We start from the raw sequence: 13,053 nt of genomic DNA, 5'->3' as shown, positions 1-13,053 counted from the left end.
ATTTTGATTTGTAATATGCTTGAAGACTGGTGGTGAGTTCTTGGGGAAGAGGGAGAAAAGTGTTGCTGTTTTAGTTTTAGTACATCCCACATACTGTTTTATGTTTTACTGTTGTATGTTTTAGTACATCCCACATACTGATGGAATACAAGCTGTCAGGAACAGTATCCCTGATGATGCCACAGTACACCTGGTTGCTGAGCTCTGTGGCTTTATCCTCACACACAACTATTTCAAATTTGCTGACAATATATATCTCCAGATCAGTGGCACCGCTATGGGCACCCGTATGGCCCCACAATATGCCAATATTTTTATGGCCGACCTGGAACAACGCTTCCTCAGCTCCCGTCCACTCACGCCCCTTCTCTACCTATGCTACATCGATGACATCTTCATCATCTGGACCCATGGGAAGGAGACTCTGGAAAAATTCCACCACGATTTCAACAGCTTCCACCCCTCCATCAACCTCAGCCTGGACCAATCTACACGGGAGGTCCACTTCCTAGACACCACGGTGCAAATAAGTGATGGTCACATCAACACCACCCTATACCGAAAACCTACCGACCGCTATTCCTACCTTCATGCCTCCAGCTTCCATCCCGGACACACCACAAGATCCATTGTCTACAGCCAAGCACTGAGGTACAACCGTATCTGCTCTAACCCCGCAGACAGAGACCAACACCTAGAAAATCTCCACCAAGCATTCTCAAGACTACAGTACCCACACGAGGAAATAAGGAAACAGAAAACAAAGCCAGATGTGTACCCAGAAGCCTCCTACTGGAAGACAAACCCAAGAAAGAAACCAACAGGACTCCACTAGCCATCACATACAGTCCCCAGCTAAAACCCCTACAACGCATCATCAGGGATCTACAACCCATCCTGGACAATGATCCCACACTTTCACAGGCCTTGGGTGGCAGACCAGTTCTCGCCCACAGACAACCTGCCAACCTGAAGCATATTCTCACCAGCAACTGCACACCGCACCATAGTAACTCTAGCTCAGGAACCAATCCATGCAACAAACCTCGATGCCAACTCTGCCCACATATCTACACCAGCAACACCATCACAGGACCAAACCAGATCAGCCACAACATCACTGGTTCATTCACCTGCACTTCCACCAATGTAATATATGCCATCATATGCCAGCAATGCCCCTCTGCTATGTACATCGGCCAAACTGGACAGTCTCTAAGGAAAAGGATAAATGGACACAAATCAGACATTAGGAATGGCAATATACAAAAACCTGTAGGAGAACACTTCAACCTCCCTGGCCACACAATAGCAGCTGACTCAGGCTCGTGGGGCTTGGGCTCCGGGCTAAAAATTGCTGTGTAGATGTTCAGGCCTTGGCTGAAGCCTAAGGTCTGGGACTCTCCCCCCTCATAGGGTGGCAGAGCTTAGGCTCTTAACTTGGGAGTTTAAATCTCATTTAAAGTCAATGGGACTTATGCTCCTAAGTACCTAAGTCACTTTTCAAAATATATCCTTTTGGCAGTTTTAGTGCAGCATTGTTAATACCATAAATTACAAATAACACCCTTATTAATTTGTTGTAGTGTTTTTTTTTAATTAAAACACATAGTTACTAGGGTACCTGGAACTGTAAATATGAATGCAAATTAATTAATCATTAACACATTTTGAATCTTATGTTGTCCTAGACCCTCCTTATAAATTAATTATCTGCATGTGAGTGAAGGAATTAGCATGCATTTCCCCAGAATTTCCTATTATTGCATGAGTGCATTACACAAAAGAACTGTGGAACTCAGCATGTGGATGCACCATCTAAGAAGCTAAAAAACAACAACCCACCAATGAGATTTTGGACACCTTGAAATGCCTGGGAATGCAGATGCTCTCCCAAGAGGTCTATGGTGCCACTCATTAGGACAAAAATAAAGAAATTTACAAGCGACATATACTATAGTTATGTCCACATTGGTCCATAGTATCATTTTGCTTCCATCCTTGTTGTTCTATAATGAAAAGAGTGATGATGGAAAGGCTATTAACAGTAAGAGTGAGGTGGGCCATAAGTTTCTCAGCACCCAGCTCTGAGCCCGTCTGTGGCGTCATTTGGAATTTGTGACACCCGTACAGAAGCCATCGGAAACAATACATTATGTTTTCACACTAAAAGTTTTAAAAATGAAAAACTATCTGTCTGCATATAATACCCCAAAGTGCGACCTGAGCGAGAATGACCAATGGGAGGGCAGAGTGCCTCACTTCCAGCAGAAGTAGCTTCCCCATTCTCAACTTCTGGTATGTGGATTAACAGGTAACATCTCACACATCCTGATCTCCCTCACACCATTTAACATCCTTCCCCTATTACTCATCCTTAATTTCTCTCCCTCATGTGGCTTCTTTTTCTCTCCTCAAACATTCCATACTCTTTCCTATCTTTAGAAAACCCTTTCCAGCTACCACCCCATCTCCCTCCTCCTCTTTGACCACATTCTTTGAAGTCTCTTGCTACCTCAGATTTCTTACCTTCAACTTGCCCTTCAACACCTAATTCTCTTCCTTTTTACTGATATCCCATAGGGTTCTGTCCAGGGCCTTTTTCTTTCCTTCCACCATATCCTATCTCTAAATGATCTCATCCACTCTAGTGACGTCATTTGTTACCTCTGCGCATGACTCCAAATCTACCATTTGATCATCGGCCTCTCTCACATTGTTCAGACTTGCACATTCTGGGTTTCCCACTGCCTTGGAGAAGCAAGGGGAAAAAGAGAGGGAGAGAGACTTGGAAGACCCAAGGGAGAAAATGATATGGAGTGGAGAATGGAAGGAGACCTGAAGGAGGGGGAAAGGATAACCAATACCTGAAGACAACTGAAAAAGAGAGTTATGGAGGAAACTTGGCAATGGAGGGAAATAATAAGGGGTTGAGATGGGCTGGGGAGGAAAATAGATATGTGAGAGAGCATAGAGTCAGAGGTGGAAAATTAAGGTCTCCAGTATAGGATCATCAACCTTTCCCAGCTTGCCTTTCTGGTAATTAGCCCTATACATTTGGAAGAGACAAGTCCTTGCTCCCCTAAACTGGGCATTTTGCAGTTGGTTGTTGCTTGCTGTATCATCCTCACTCCCAGCTAATAAACATTCTTAGCTTCTCTTGTTTTTCCCTCTGATTTTTCCCTTTCTTATTGTAAGGAAATGGGGCAACCTCATAAGGTCCTTCATTATACAGCTAGGAAACTGACATGTTTGCACGTACAATAGCATGTTGTTTTAACTCAAGATAAATTGTTGTTTGTTTCTTCAAAATCACAATTCCCGGTGTTCATTTGGCTAAAGTCCAGCACTTCTCCCACCAATCTTGGTACTGTCTAATCCAAGCTGTGACCTCTTCCCTAGTGTATATTTCTTCTATTTTGTTTGGCTACTTTGCAATTGTATAACATGGTTTGTTCTTGTGTGTCGTAGTGTGCAGTTACATCTTAAACAACTCAAGCTTCTCCTAGAGCCGGTATGAGCAAGTAGGCCACAAAACATTTCCTGGGTCTCTTCACAGATCCATGCATTTTGGTCACACATGCATCAAAAACTACAGCCTATTATGGTCTTGAAGCCCCTCCTGCAAATTCACAACATAACAAAAATATTTATAGAGCATACTAACAATAGCAGCAGATGAACCTATCGGCATAAGTCTCATAAGAGTCAACCCTACACTGATAATTTAGAGAAGCAAAATATGAGAAATACAAGATACGGCATAGATCACAGTTTGGATTAGACTGCCCCAAAACCCATTTGAGAAGTGTTCTGCTTAGTCAATGCACTGCAGTAATTATAACACGAATGAAACAAAAACGAATATCCTTGAGACAAAGCAACATACTACATCATTAATTTTGTCAGTCTCTTATTTGTTTACTGAATAAATAACACTTGTGAATATAACAATTGTACACCAAAATTTCATGTACCTAATATATACAACTGCACCAGTCTTGCTTATTTCCATATAAATACGGAGGAGAATATACAAGTAGATGTACAGGTTTTAGGAATGATAATTATATACAGGGAAGGTTATTTGGTGCAGCTATGGTGTTGCATCAAATATTTGTATACTTCCTGGTTGATATCAGTCATACCTAAAATCTGTATATCCATGTGTTTGTTGTGGATACACATTGATCTCTGTATTTATAGGTAAATATATATACTTTAAAAAGAACAAGATTCAGTACGACAGAGGCAAATGAAGCAAGTGAAGAGAGTTCTGGAATGGTGTTAATAATTTAAAGGATTTTTTAATTGAGATTCTACCGGCATTAGAAATAATGAGAGAGGTCATTCTAGAAGTGTCGAAAATACTTCTGCAGCATTTTATACATTGACATCAATGATATTAACAGAGTCCAAGGTAAAGATATGATGCTGGTTTATAATGTCTTTTTCAGGCTTTCTGGAAGGGCTAGAAAAGCTGGTTTTACAAGATATAGACAAGAATCCAAGGAAATTGCATAAACTCAGTGCTGTGGATAAGCTCTGCCTCTTTGTTTATAATTATTCAATATTCTTGTGTTTGAGGAGGCACTGAGAAGACTATTAAAACCCCAATCTGGCAAAGCATTTAAGCAACAGGACTACACTTGAATTTAAAGTTAAGATGTACTTAAGTGGTTTGCTAGATTGGGCCTACACTCTTGGTTGGATGCTGAGGGATAGTCATTAAGGGCCTGATCCAAAGCTAATTGTAGTCAATGGAAAGATTTGAATGGGCTTCAATAAGCTTTGGATCAGGACTGATTTTCAAAGGTGTTGAGTTTCCACAACACTCATTAAAGTCAACAGGAGCTGCTGGTGCTCAGCAAGTCTGGGGAGCAAACAGAAATATTTCCATATATCTTTTAAAACAAATTGCTATTGTTAAAAGTTACAGATGATAAATGGTAGTGATACAAGATATGGAGAAAACTGAAATATATTAGAGAGGAGGGAACTATTTGTGGCAAACTAATATTTAGAGAATTTCATCTTTTTTCTTTTCAGGCAGCGTTTGTGAACAGACTTGGATTTTTACCAGTGTGTTCATTACTGAAGAGTATTCAATGACTGTTACATTCAAATGTATTTCAACCTATTTGTTTCTTGCAAAATTCCTCATAGCCTGCACTTGCTCTTTGTTCCTACCGTTATCACAAGGCTGCCTTCTGAGGGCCAGCTTCTAAGGCCTGGTCTACACTAGGCGTTTAAATCGGTTTTAGGAGCATAAAACCGATTTAACGCCAAAACCGTCCACACTAGGAGGCACCTTATATCGATTTTAATGGCTCTTTAAACCGGTTTCTGTACTCCTCCCTAACGAGAGGAGTAACGCTAGTATCGGTATTAACATAACGGATTAGGGTTAGTGTGGACGCTGATCGACGGTATTGGCCTCCGGGAGCTATCCCACAGTGCACCAGTGACCGCTCTGGACCGCAATCTGAACTCGGATGCAGTGGTCAGGTAAACAGGAAAAGCCCCGCGAACTTTTGAATATTTCCTGTTTGCCCAGCGTGGAGCTCCGATCAGCACGGTGCGATGCAGTCCGAAATCAAAATAAAAAAAGAGCTCCCGCATGGACCATGCGGATGTGATCGCTGTAAGGGCAGGCAAATCCGTTCTATCCGTTCTATCAGCGCTCCGTTACAGAAGATGAAATTCAGAATCCTTTTTTAAAAATCTCCAGACAGACGCCATAGCAGGGACTCAGCGCACTGCAGCGTGACAAGCGTAACGGAAAGCCAAAGAATCAAATGGATGCGCATGGACTGGAGGACTGAAGCTATCCCACAGTTCCTGCAGCCTCCTAACATTATTTGCATTCTTGGCTGAGCTCCAAATGCTTCTAGGGTCAAACACAGTGCCCGCGGGTCAGGGCATAGCTTGGCAATCTACTCACCCACCCCACCCACCCCCAGGAGCGAAAGGTAAAACAATCCTCTGACTCTTTTACATGTCACCCTATCTTTACTGAATGCTGCAGATAGACGCGATAGTGCAGCACTCAACACCAACATCCTTGCTCCCCCCCCCCGTCATGGGCGGCTGATGGTACAAAATGATGGAAATCCATCCTTATCATCAGCATAAGCTGATTGTGCAAAAAGATGGAAATCCATCCTCATCATCAGCCTCAGCTGATGGTACAAAAGGACTGGTAACCATCCTCGTCATCAGCCTATTGGCCCTAATTTTTTCTGGTGGATGGATGGTGCAATATGGCTGGTAACCATCCTCATCATAGCAACAGGGGGCTGAGCTCCATCAGCCCCCACCCTTCATGTGTAAAGAAAAGATTCAGTTGCCCCTGGACTAGCAGTGGAATGCTGGGCTTCTCTCCTACACACTGCTTAATGTCCTGTCTGGACTATCATAGCAGCTGGAGGCTGCCTTCCACTCATTTCTCACTAACAAGTCAGTGTGTCTTATTCCTGCATTCTTTATTAATTCATCACACAAGTGGGGGACAATGCTACGGTAGCCAAGAAAGGCTGGGGGAAGAACGGAATCAACAGGTGGGGTTGTTACAGGAGCACCCCCTGTGAATAGCATACAGATAATAATTTCTGCGGGCTCTGACACAGAGCAGGTGGTTCTCTAGCACACTTGCCTATATTAGGCAGCACTGATTCTATTTTTAGATACCAAAAAGGAGGGATTGACTCAGGGAGTCATTCCCAATTTTTGCTTTTGCGCCCCTGGCTGATCGGCCAGGGGCACTTATGACAGCAGCCAATGGTACAAAACGATGGAAGGTACAATATGGCTAGTAACCACTCTTGGCTTTTGCGCCCCTGGCTGATTGACCAGGGGCACTAGCAGCAAATGGTACAAAAGGACTGGTAGCCATGATCATCCTCAGTTCCAATTTATGGAAGGATTTGGATGGTGCAATATGGCTAGTAACCATCTCTGCTGTCATGCAAAAGCAAAAGCATGCTTCTGTGTAGCGCTGCTGAATCGCCTGTGTGAGCGGCATCTAGTACACATATGGTGAGAGTCACAAACGGCAAAAAAAGCTCCATGATTGCCATGCTATGGCATCTGCCAGGGCAATCCAGGGGAAAAAGGCGCGAAATGCTTGTCTGCCGTTGCTTTCCCAGACGAAGGAGTGACTGACGACATTTACCCAGAACCACCCGCGACAATGATTTTTGCCCCATCAGGCACTGGGATCTCAACCCGGAAGTTCCAAGGGGCGGGGGAGGCTGCGGGAACTATGGGATAGCTAGGGAATAGCTACCCACAGTGCAACGCTCCAGAAATCGACGCTAGCCTCGGACCATGGACGCACACCACCGATTTAATGTGTTTAGTGTGGCCGCGCGCACTCGATTTTATAAAATCTGTTTTACAAAACCGGTTTATGCAAATTCGGAATAGTCCCGTAGTGTAGACGTACCCTAAGTCCTGTCACTGGAAGCATAGTGAGTGTGGGGCTGGGTGCAGGAGGAGCATGTCACAGGCACAGCGGCAGTATTTTAGGCAGCTGCAGACAGGCTGCCATAACTTAGACAGGCCTCCAGAGATACCTAAATGACACCAGAGGCCGCAGCCAAGCCCAGTGCAGGATCAGGAAGGTGCCAAGGTGGCTTAAAGTCACCCTAGCCCCCACTCTCTCTTAGGCTACTTCTACACTTGGAGCTAGGGGTGTGATTTCCAGCTTGAGTAGACATACTAGCACTAGCTTATAGTAGGGTATCTATGGTGGCACGGGCACCCTGCGTACGCATCCACTGGGTCTGTACTCAGAGCGGGTAGCCCTTGCTGTCGCTTGCCCTGCCTGTGAGCCCACGGGTACACTTCTGTTTTTAGCATGAGGGTGTCTACTCAAACTGGGAACCCCCATCTCCAAGTGTAGACGTAGGCATAGCACATGTCACCTGAGTCTTTAATTCTCCCAGGGAGAGAGTAGAAGCATCTTGTGCAATTAGGATCTGGTGGATCACTAGGATTTGGAAATTTTGGGGACATTTAAAACCCGTTCCTTTACCAAACCTCTAGTCAGGCTTTGTGTCAGACATAACTGCTAGAAAGTGTATATTGTAAATTAAAAGCTGGGGGAAGATTTGAAATTAATTTTCTCTCATCATATTTACACACAGTACTTGCAAGTGATATGTGAGTGTGCTGTCCTCACTATGAAGGACATGGCCATACCCTTGTCTGGCCTATTTAATTGCCCCTGTACTAGGACTGCAACTAGGGTTTTTGTGTGATCTTAGCTGTGATGGATGTGACACTCAACCTGTATACTTCATTTACTTATGTCAGGGCCAGGGCTGTAGGGCCAGGTTTTTAAAGGTATTTAGGCACCTAAAGATGCAGATAGGCACCTACTGGGATTTTCAAAAGCTCCTAGACACCCAGCTCCCAGTGATTTTAACACAGTGGACAGGCTAGCCAGCTCATCAGGGTTTCAGTGTTTATGTTGCTATGTGCACTGACATTCTACTGGACTGACCAACCTGGGGATACCTGGTCAGCTGCCTATAATAGGAGTACAGGTCTTTTGTTTCCCCCTGGAAGGTGCTCCACAGTCACAGGGTACTCTGTCTTTGTAGTGCTCGCTATGGGCACCCGCATGGCCCCACAATATGCCAATATTTTTATGGCCGACCTGGAACAACGCTTCCTCAGCTCCCGTCCACTCACGCCCCTTCTCTACCTACGCTACATTGATGACATCTTCATCATCTGGACCCATGGGAAGGAGACTCTGGAAAAATTCCACCATGATTTCAACAGCTTCCACCCCTCCATCAACCTCAGCCTGGACCTATCTACACGGGAGGTCCACTTCCTAGACACCACGGTGCAAATAAGTGGTGGTCACATTAACACCACCCTATACCGAAAACCTACCGACCGCTATGCCTACCTTCATGCCTCCAGCTTCCATCCCGGGCACACCACAAGATCCATTGTCTACAGCCAAGCACTGAGGTACAACCGTATCTGCTCTAACCCCGCAGACAGAGACCAACACCTAGAAAATCTCCACCAAGCATTCTCAAGACTACAGTACCCATACGAGGAAATAAGGAAACAGATCAACAGAGCCAGATGTGTACCCAGAAGCCTCCTACTGCAAGACAAACCCAAAAAAAAAACCAACAGGACTCCACTGGCCATCACATACAGTCCCCAGCTCAAACCCCTCCAACGCATCATCAGGGATCTACAACCCATCCTGGACAATGATCCCACACTTTCACAGGCCTTGGGTGGCAGGCCAGTCCTCGCCCACAGACAACCTGCCAACCTGAAGCATATTCTCACCAGCAACTGCACACCGCACCATAGTAACTCTAGCTCAGGTACCAACCCATGCAACAAACCTCGATGCCAACTCTGCCCACATATCTACACCAGCAACACCATCACAGGACCTAACCAGATCAGCCACACCATCACCGGTTCATTCACCTGCACGTCCACCAATGTAATATATGCCATCATATGCCAGCAATGCCCCTCTGCTATGTACATCGGCCAAACTGGACAGTCTCTAAGGAAAAGGATAAATGGACACAAATCAGACATTAGGAATGGCAATATACAAAAACCTGTAGGAGAACACTTCAACCTCCCTGGCCACACAATAGCAGATTTTAAGGTGACCATCCTACAGCAAAAAAACTTTAGGACCAGACTTCAAAGAGAAACTGCTGAGCTCCAGTTCATCTGCAAATTTGACACCATCAGCTCAGGACTAAACAAAGACTGTGAATGGCTTGCCAATTACAGAACCAGTTTCTCCTCCCTTGGTTTTCACACCTCAGCTGCTGGAACAGGGCCTCATCCTCCCTGATTGATCTAACCTCGTTATCTCTAGCTTGCTTCTTGCTTGCTTATATATACACACCTGTCCCTGGAAATTTCCACTGCTTGCATCCGAAGAAGTGGGTATTCACCCACGAAAGCTCATGCTGCAAAACGTCTGTTAGTCTATAAGGTGCCACAGGATTCTTTGCTAATTCCTGCTTTGTAAAACCTGCTCCTACCACATTGCCTTTCTGTGGAGACCTTAAAAAGTGAGCTTCTGTCTGCTTAGATGTTATTCATTTCTCTGCCCTTTTGGTCTAGTAGGGATTCGACCAACTGTATCAGCCTAAATTTCCCCTCCTCTACTGAGAGTACTGGGGCGGGAGGGTAGTTTAACTCTCTCCACAACAAAGAAAGCTACATTTCATTGTACAGACACAGAGAGAAGGTTTTTAGGCTCTTGTTAGATTAAAAGTGCTTTACAAAGAATGGAGGACCCTTTTGGTCTGGTCTCCCTTGCCCACTAGAGCTGCTTGGAGCCTGGAATTCCCGTTTTGTGGGGAATTCAAAAATGTTGGAGAAATTTTCTTTCCACATCAGAATGAAAACTCAAAATTTCAAATATTCCCTGTGGAATGGGGGGTTCTGAAATTGGGTTTGGAAAAAAAGCAAAAAAACCCCTTTTGAATTGATCTTTCTGAAAGCGGGGGGAGGGATAGCTCAGTGGTTTGAGCATTAGCCTGCTAAACCCAGGGTTGTGAGTTCAATCCTTGAGGGGGCCACGTAAGGGTCTGAGGCAAAAATTGGTCCTGCTAGTGACGGCAGGGGGCTGGACTTGATGACCTTTCAGGGTCCCTTCCAGTTCTAGGAGATTGGTATATCTCCAATTATTACTTAAATGTTTCCCAGGCTCTCAACCTGCCAGGGGCTCTAGATGCTCACCTCATGGGATGCTGAGAAGCCAGGCACCTGCAAGTCCAAAGAATGGGACTTCAAGGGTATGTCTACACAGCAAGTGGCAGCTTGCAGCAATGAGTCTCAGTGCCTTGGTCCATAGAGTTGGGCTTGCAGGGCTTGCACTATGATGCTAAAAATAGTTGCTTGGGCTGGAGCTGGGGCTCAGAAGCCCAGCCACTCCGTAGGCTTCTGAACCTGAGCTCAGGGCTGGCTCCAGGCACCAGCATTCCAAGCTGGTGCTTGGGGCAGCATTCTGCAAGGGGTGGCAGGCAGTCCCTGTTGTTTTGCCCCCAAGCAGTGCATCGAAATGCCACCGCGGACAGCGGGGGCAGTCTGTGTGCCCTTAGGGCAGCATGTGCGTTTCCGTGGTGAGAGCAATTCGGCAGCAGCTTCTATGTTTAGCTGTCCAGGGCGGCTTCATCTAAACATAGAAGCTGCCGCCGAATTGCTGCTGCGGCGGAAATGCGCCTGCCGTCCTAAGGGCACACGGACTGACCTCACTGTCCGGCGGCAATTTGGCGTGCTGCTTGGGGCGGCGAAAACTGTAGAGCCAGCCCTGCCTGAGCTCCAGCCCGAGCTGCTACATTTGCATCTCTATTTTTAATGACCGAGCCCGAGCCTGAATCTTTCAACCCAGACTCTGGGATTTGCTGCTGCAGGCTGCCACTTGCTGTAGGAGATGTATCCCCCCAAGACCCCGCCTCCATTGGCAGCCCACCAAGTGGGCTGCAGAGGAGACAGCTCAGATTGCAGGAAACCAGGTAGATTTCCCTCCAAAATCTGCATGATTTCTGTCCAAATTTTACTGAAAATGAGATGTTTCTGCAGAACATTTCAATTTTGATGAATCAGCATTTTACAATTAAAAAAATTCCATTGGAAAATTTCCTACCGGCTCTACTGCCCAATACAGCTGCAAAATAAATTTCGCCAGTTTACAGTCATCCAGTGCATTCAATCACACTCTACAGTAGTGGGAGGAGGCTGGGAGGGGCCATCTTTCCTTGCAGAAATGAGATGGGTGGAGCTCTAAGTAAGTCCATTTATAAAACAACTTCTCACTGACACCTGCCAGTGTAAAGTCTGCAAACATGTTTCAGGAGCCGCTGCCAGCTCATGTGCCAGTAGTAACATATGACTTGCTTGCAACAGAGACCAAAATGGCATCATGTACTAGTTCACCTCAGGTAAGAAAGCCCTAACACCAAATTTGTTTAAGGTTTCAATTCAGATGTGTACAGCACAAAGCAGGTAATACGAGTCCTGCTTTATTATAGTATTTATGTACCAGCTGCTGTGCATGATTCTTTCCAAACAGGAAGCACGACAATATGTCTCAGCCTGAAGAGTGAAATGCTGGCTTCACTGAAATCAATGGCAAAATGTACATTGACTTCAATGCAGCTAAGATTTCATCCTTGATGTCTAAATGAGACATGGTAGCAGGCGATGGGGAAAGAAAAGGAAGGGAAACAAAAGAAGAGAGAGAGATTAAGAATTCAGATCATCTGTGTTGTTTTGTTTTGCATTTTTCATAGTTTTTATTTTTATTTTAAATATAAGCAGAGGAAGTAGGAAGCACAGAACTGAGATTTGAGCTAGAAAAGCAAAACTTTATTACAGGGTTAGTCTATAGGAAGCAGGTTTGCTGCTGCTTTGATGTCCCACAGCTGAGAGGAGTCTTCCTCCATTGTTTCATAGAAAAGGGTGGCACTTACATGGGGTTTCGTACCCATCTTGCACCCCAGTTATGCCAATTAAAGCATGTGAGTGCAAAATGACCTGGTAGTAGGGACACCAGTGTGAGTATTGAAACATAGTGGGTTAGAATGAACAGCCATTCTAATCTGAGGGTTCAGCCTGGGTTACTGCAACTATGAACTCATGATAAAGCTCGACAATGTTTTTATTTCCCCACTTCTCTTTTCAGGATCGAAACGTTAAAACAAATCCTTTGGGAAATGTCAAAACTGAGCATGGGAGTCACTGTGCAGCGCAGGGGAATCCTGAATTTAAGGTACTGTAAATTAGAGGATTTCAAAACCAAGCTCATGTAGCTGGAGGGAGGAAAGGTTGGGACATAATGGAGTATCAGTTTAAATTGACAACTAGTGATAGCAGCAGTTCAAGTTTCATGGGTGAAACTCCCTTGGGTTTAGCATTTGAACCATCTTATTTAATTTTGGGAATTTCAAAATTACTCTCTGTATTTCTCTTTGCATTTGATTTGATTAGGGTGACCAGACAGCAAATATGAAAAATCGGGACAGCGGTTGGGGGTAA

General features: G+C 44.9%; 1 protein-coding gene across 1 annotated transcript in view; it reads left to right on the top strand.

The window, feature by feature from the left end:
• Positions 1 to 11,861: 11,861 nt before the first annotated feature.
• The window catches only part of LOC123369816 (cytosolic phospholipase A2 epsilon-like), a 50,879-nt gene continuing 49,687 nt past the window's right edge, over positions 11,862 to 13,053 (top strand). The window contains exons 1-2 of the mRNA XM_045015789.1: positions 11,862 to 11,957; positions 12,701 to 12,787. Of these exons, the coding sequence (XP_044871724.1) occupies positions 11,862 to 11,957; positions 12,701 to 12,787 (183 nt within the window). The remainder of the gene's footprint in view (positions 11,958 to 12,700; positions 12,788 to 13,053) is intronic.

Source organism: Mauremys mutica, chromosome 4, assembly GCF_020497125.1.
Source record: "Mauremys mutica isolate MM-2020 ecotype Southern chromosome 4, ASM2049712v1, whole genome shotgun sequence".
Lineage (NCBI taxonomy): Eukaryota > Metazoa > Chordata > Testudines > Geoemydidae > Mauremys > Mauremys mutica.
Note: the sequence above shows the minus strand (reverse complement) of the source record. Positions and strands in the feature narration are given on the sequence as shown.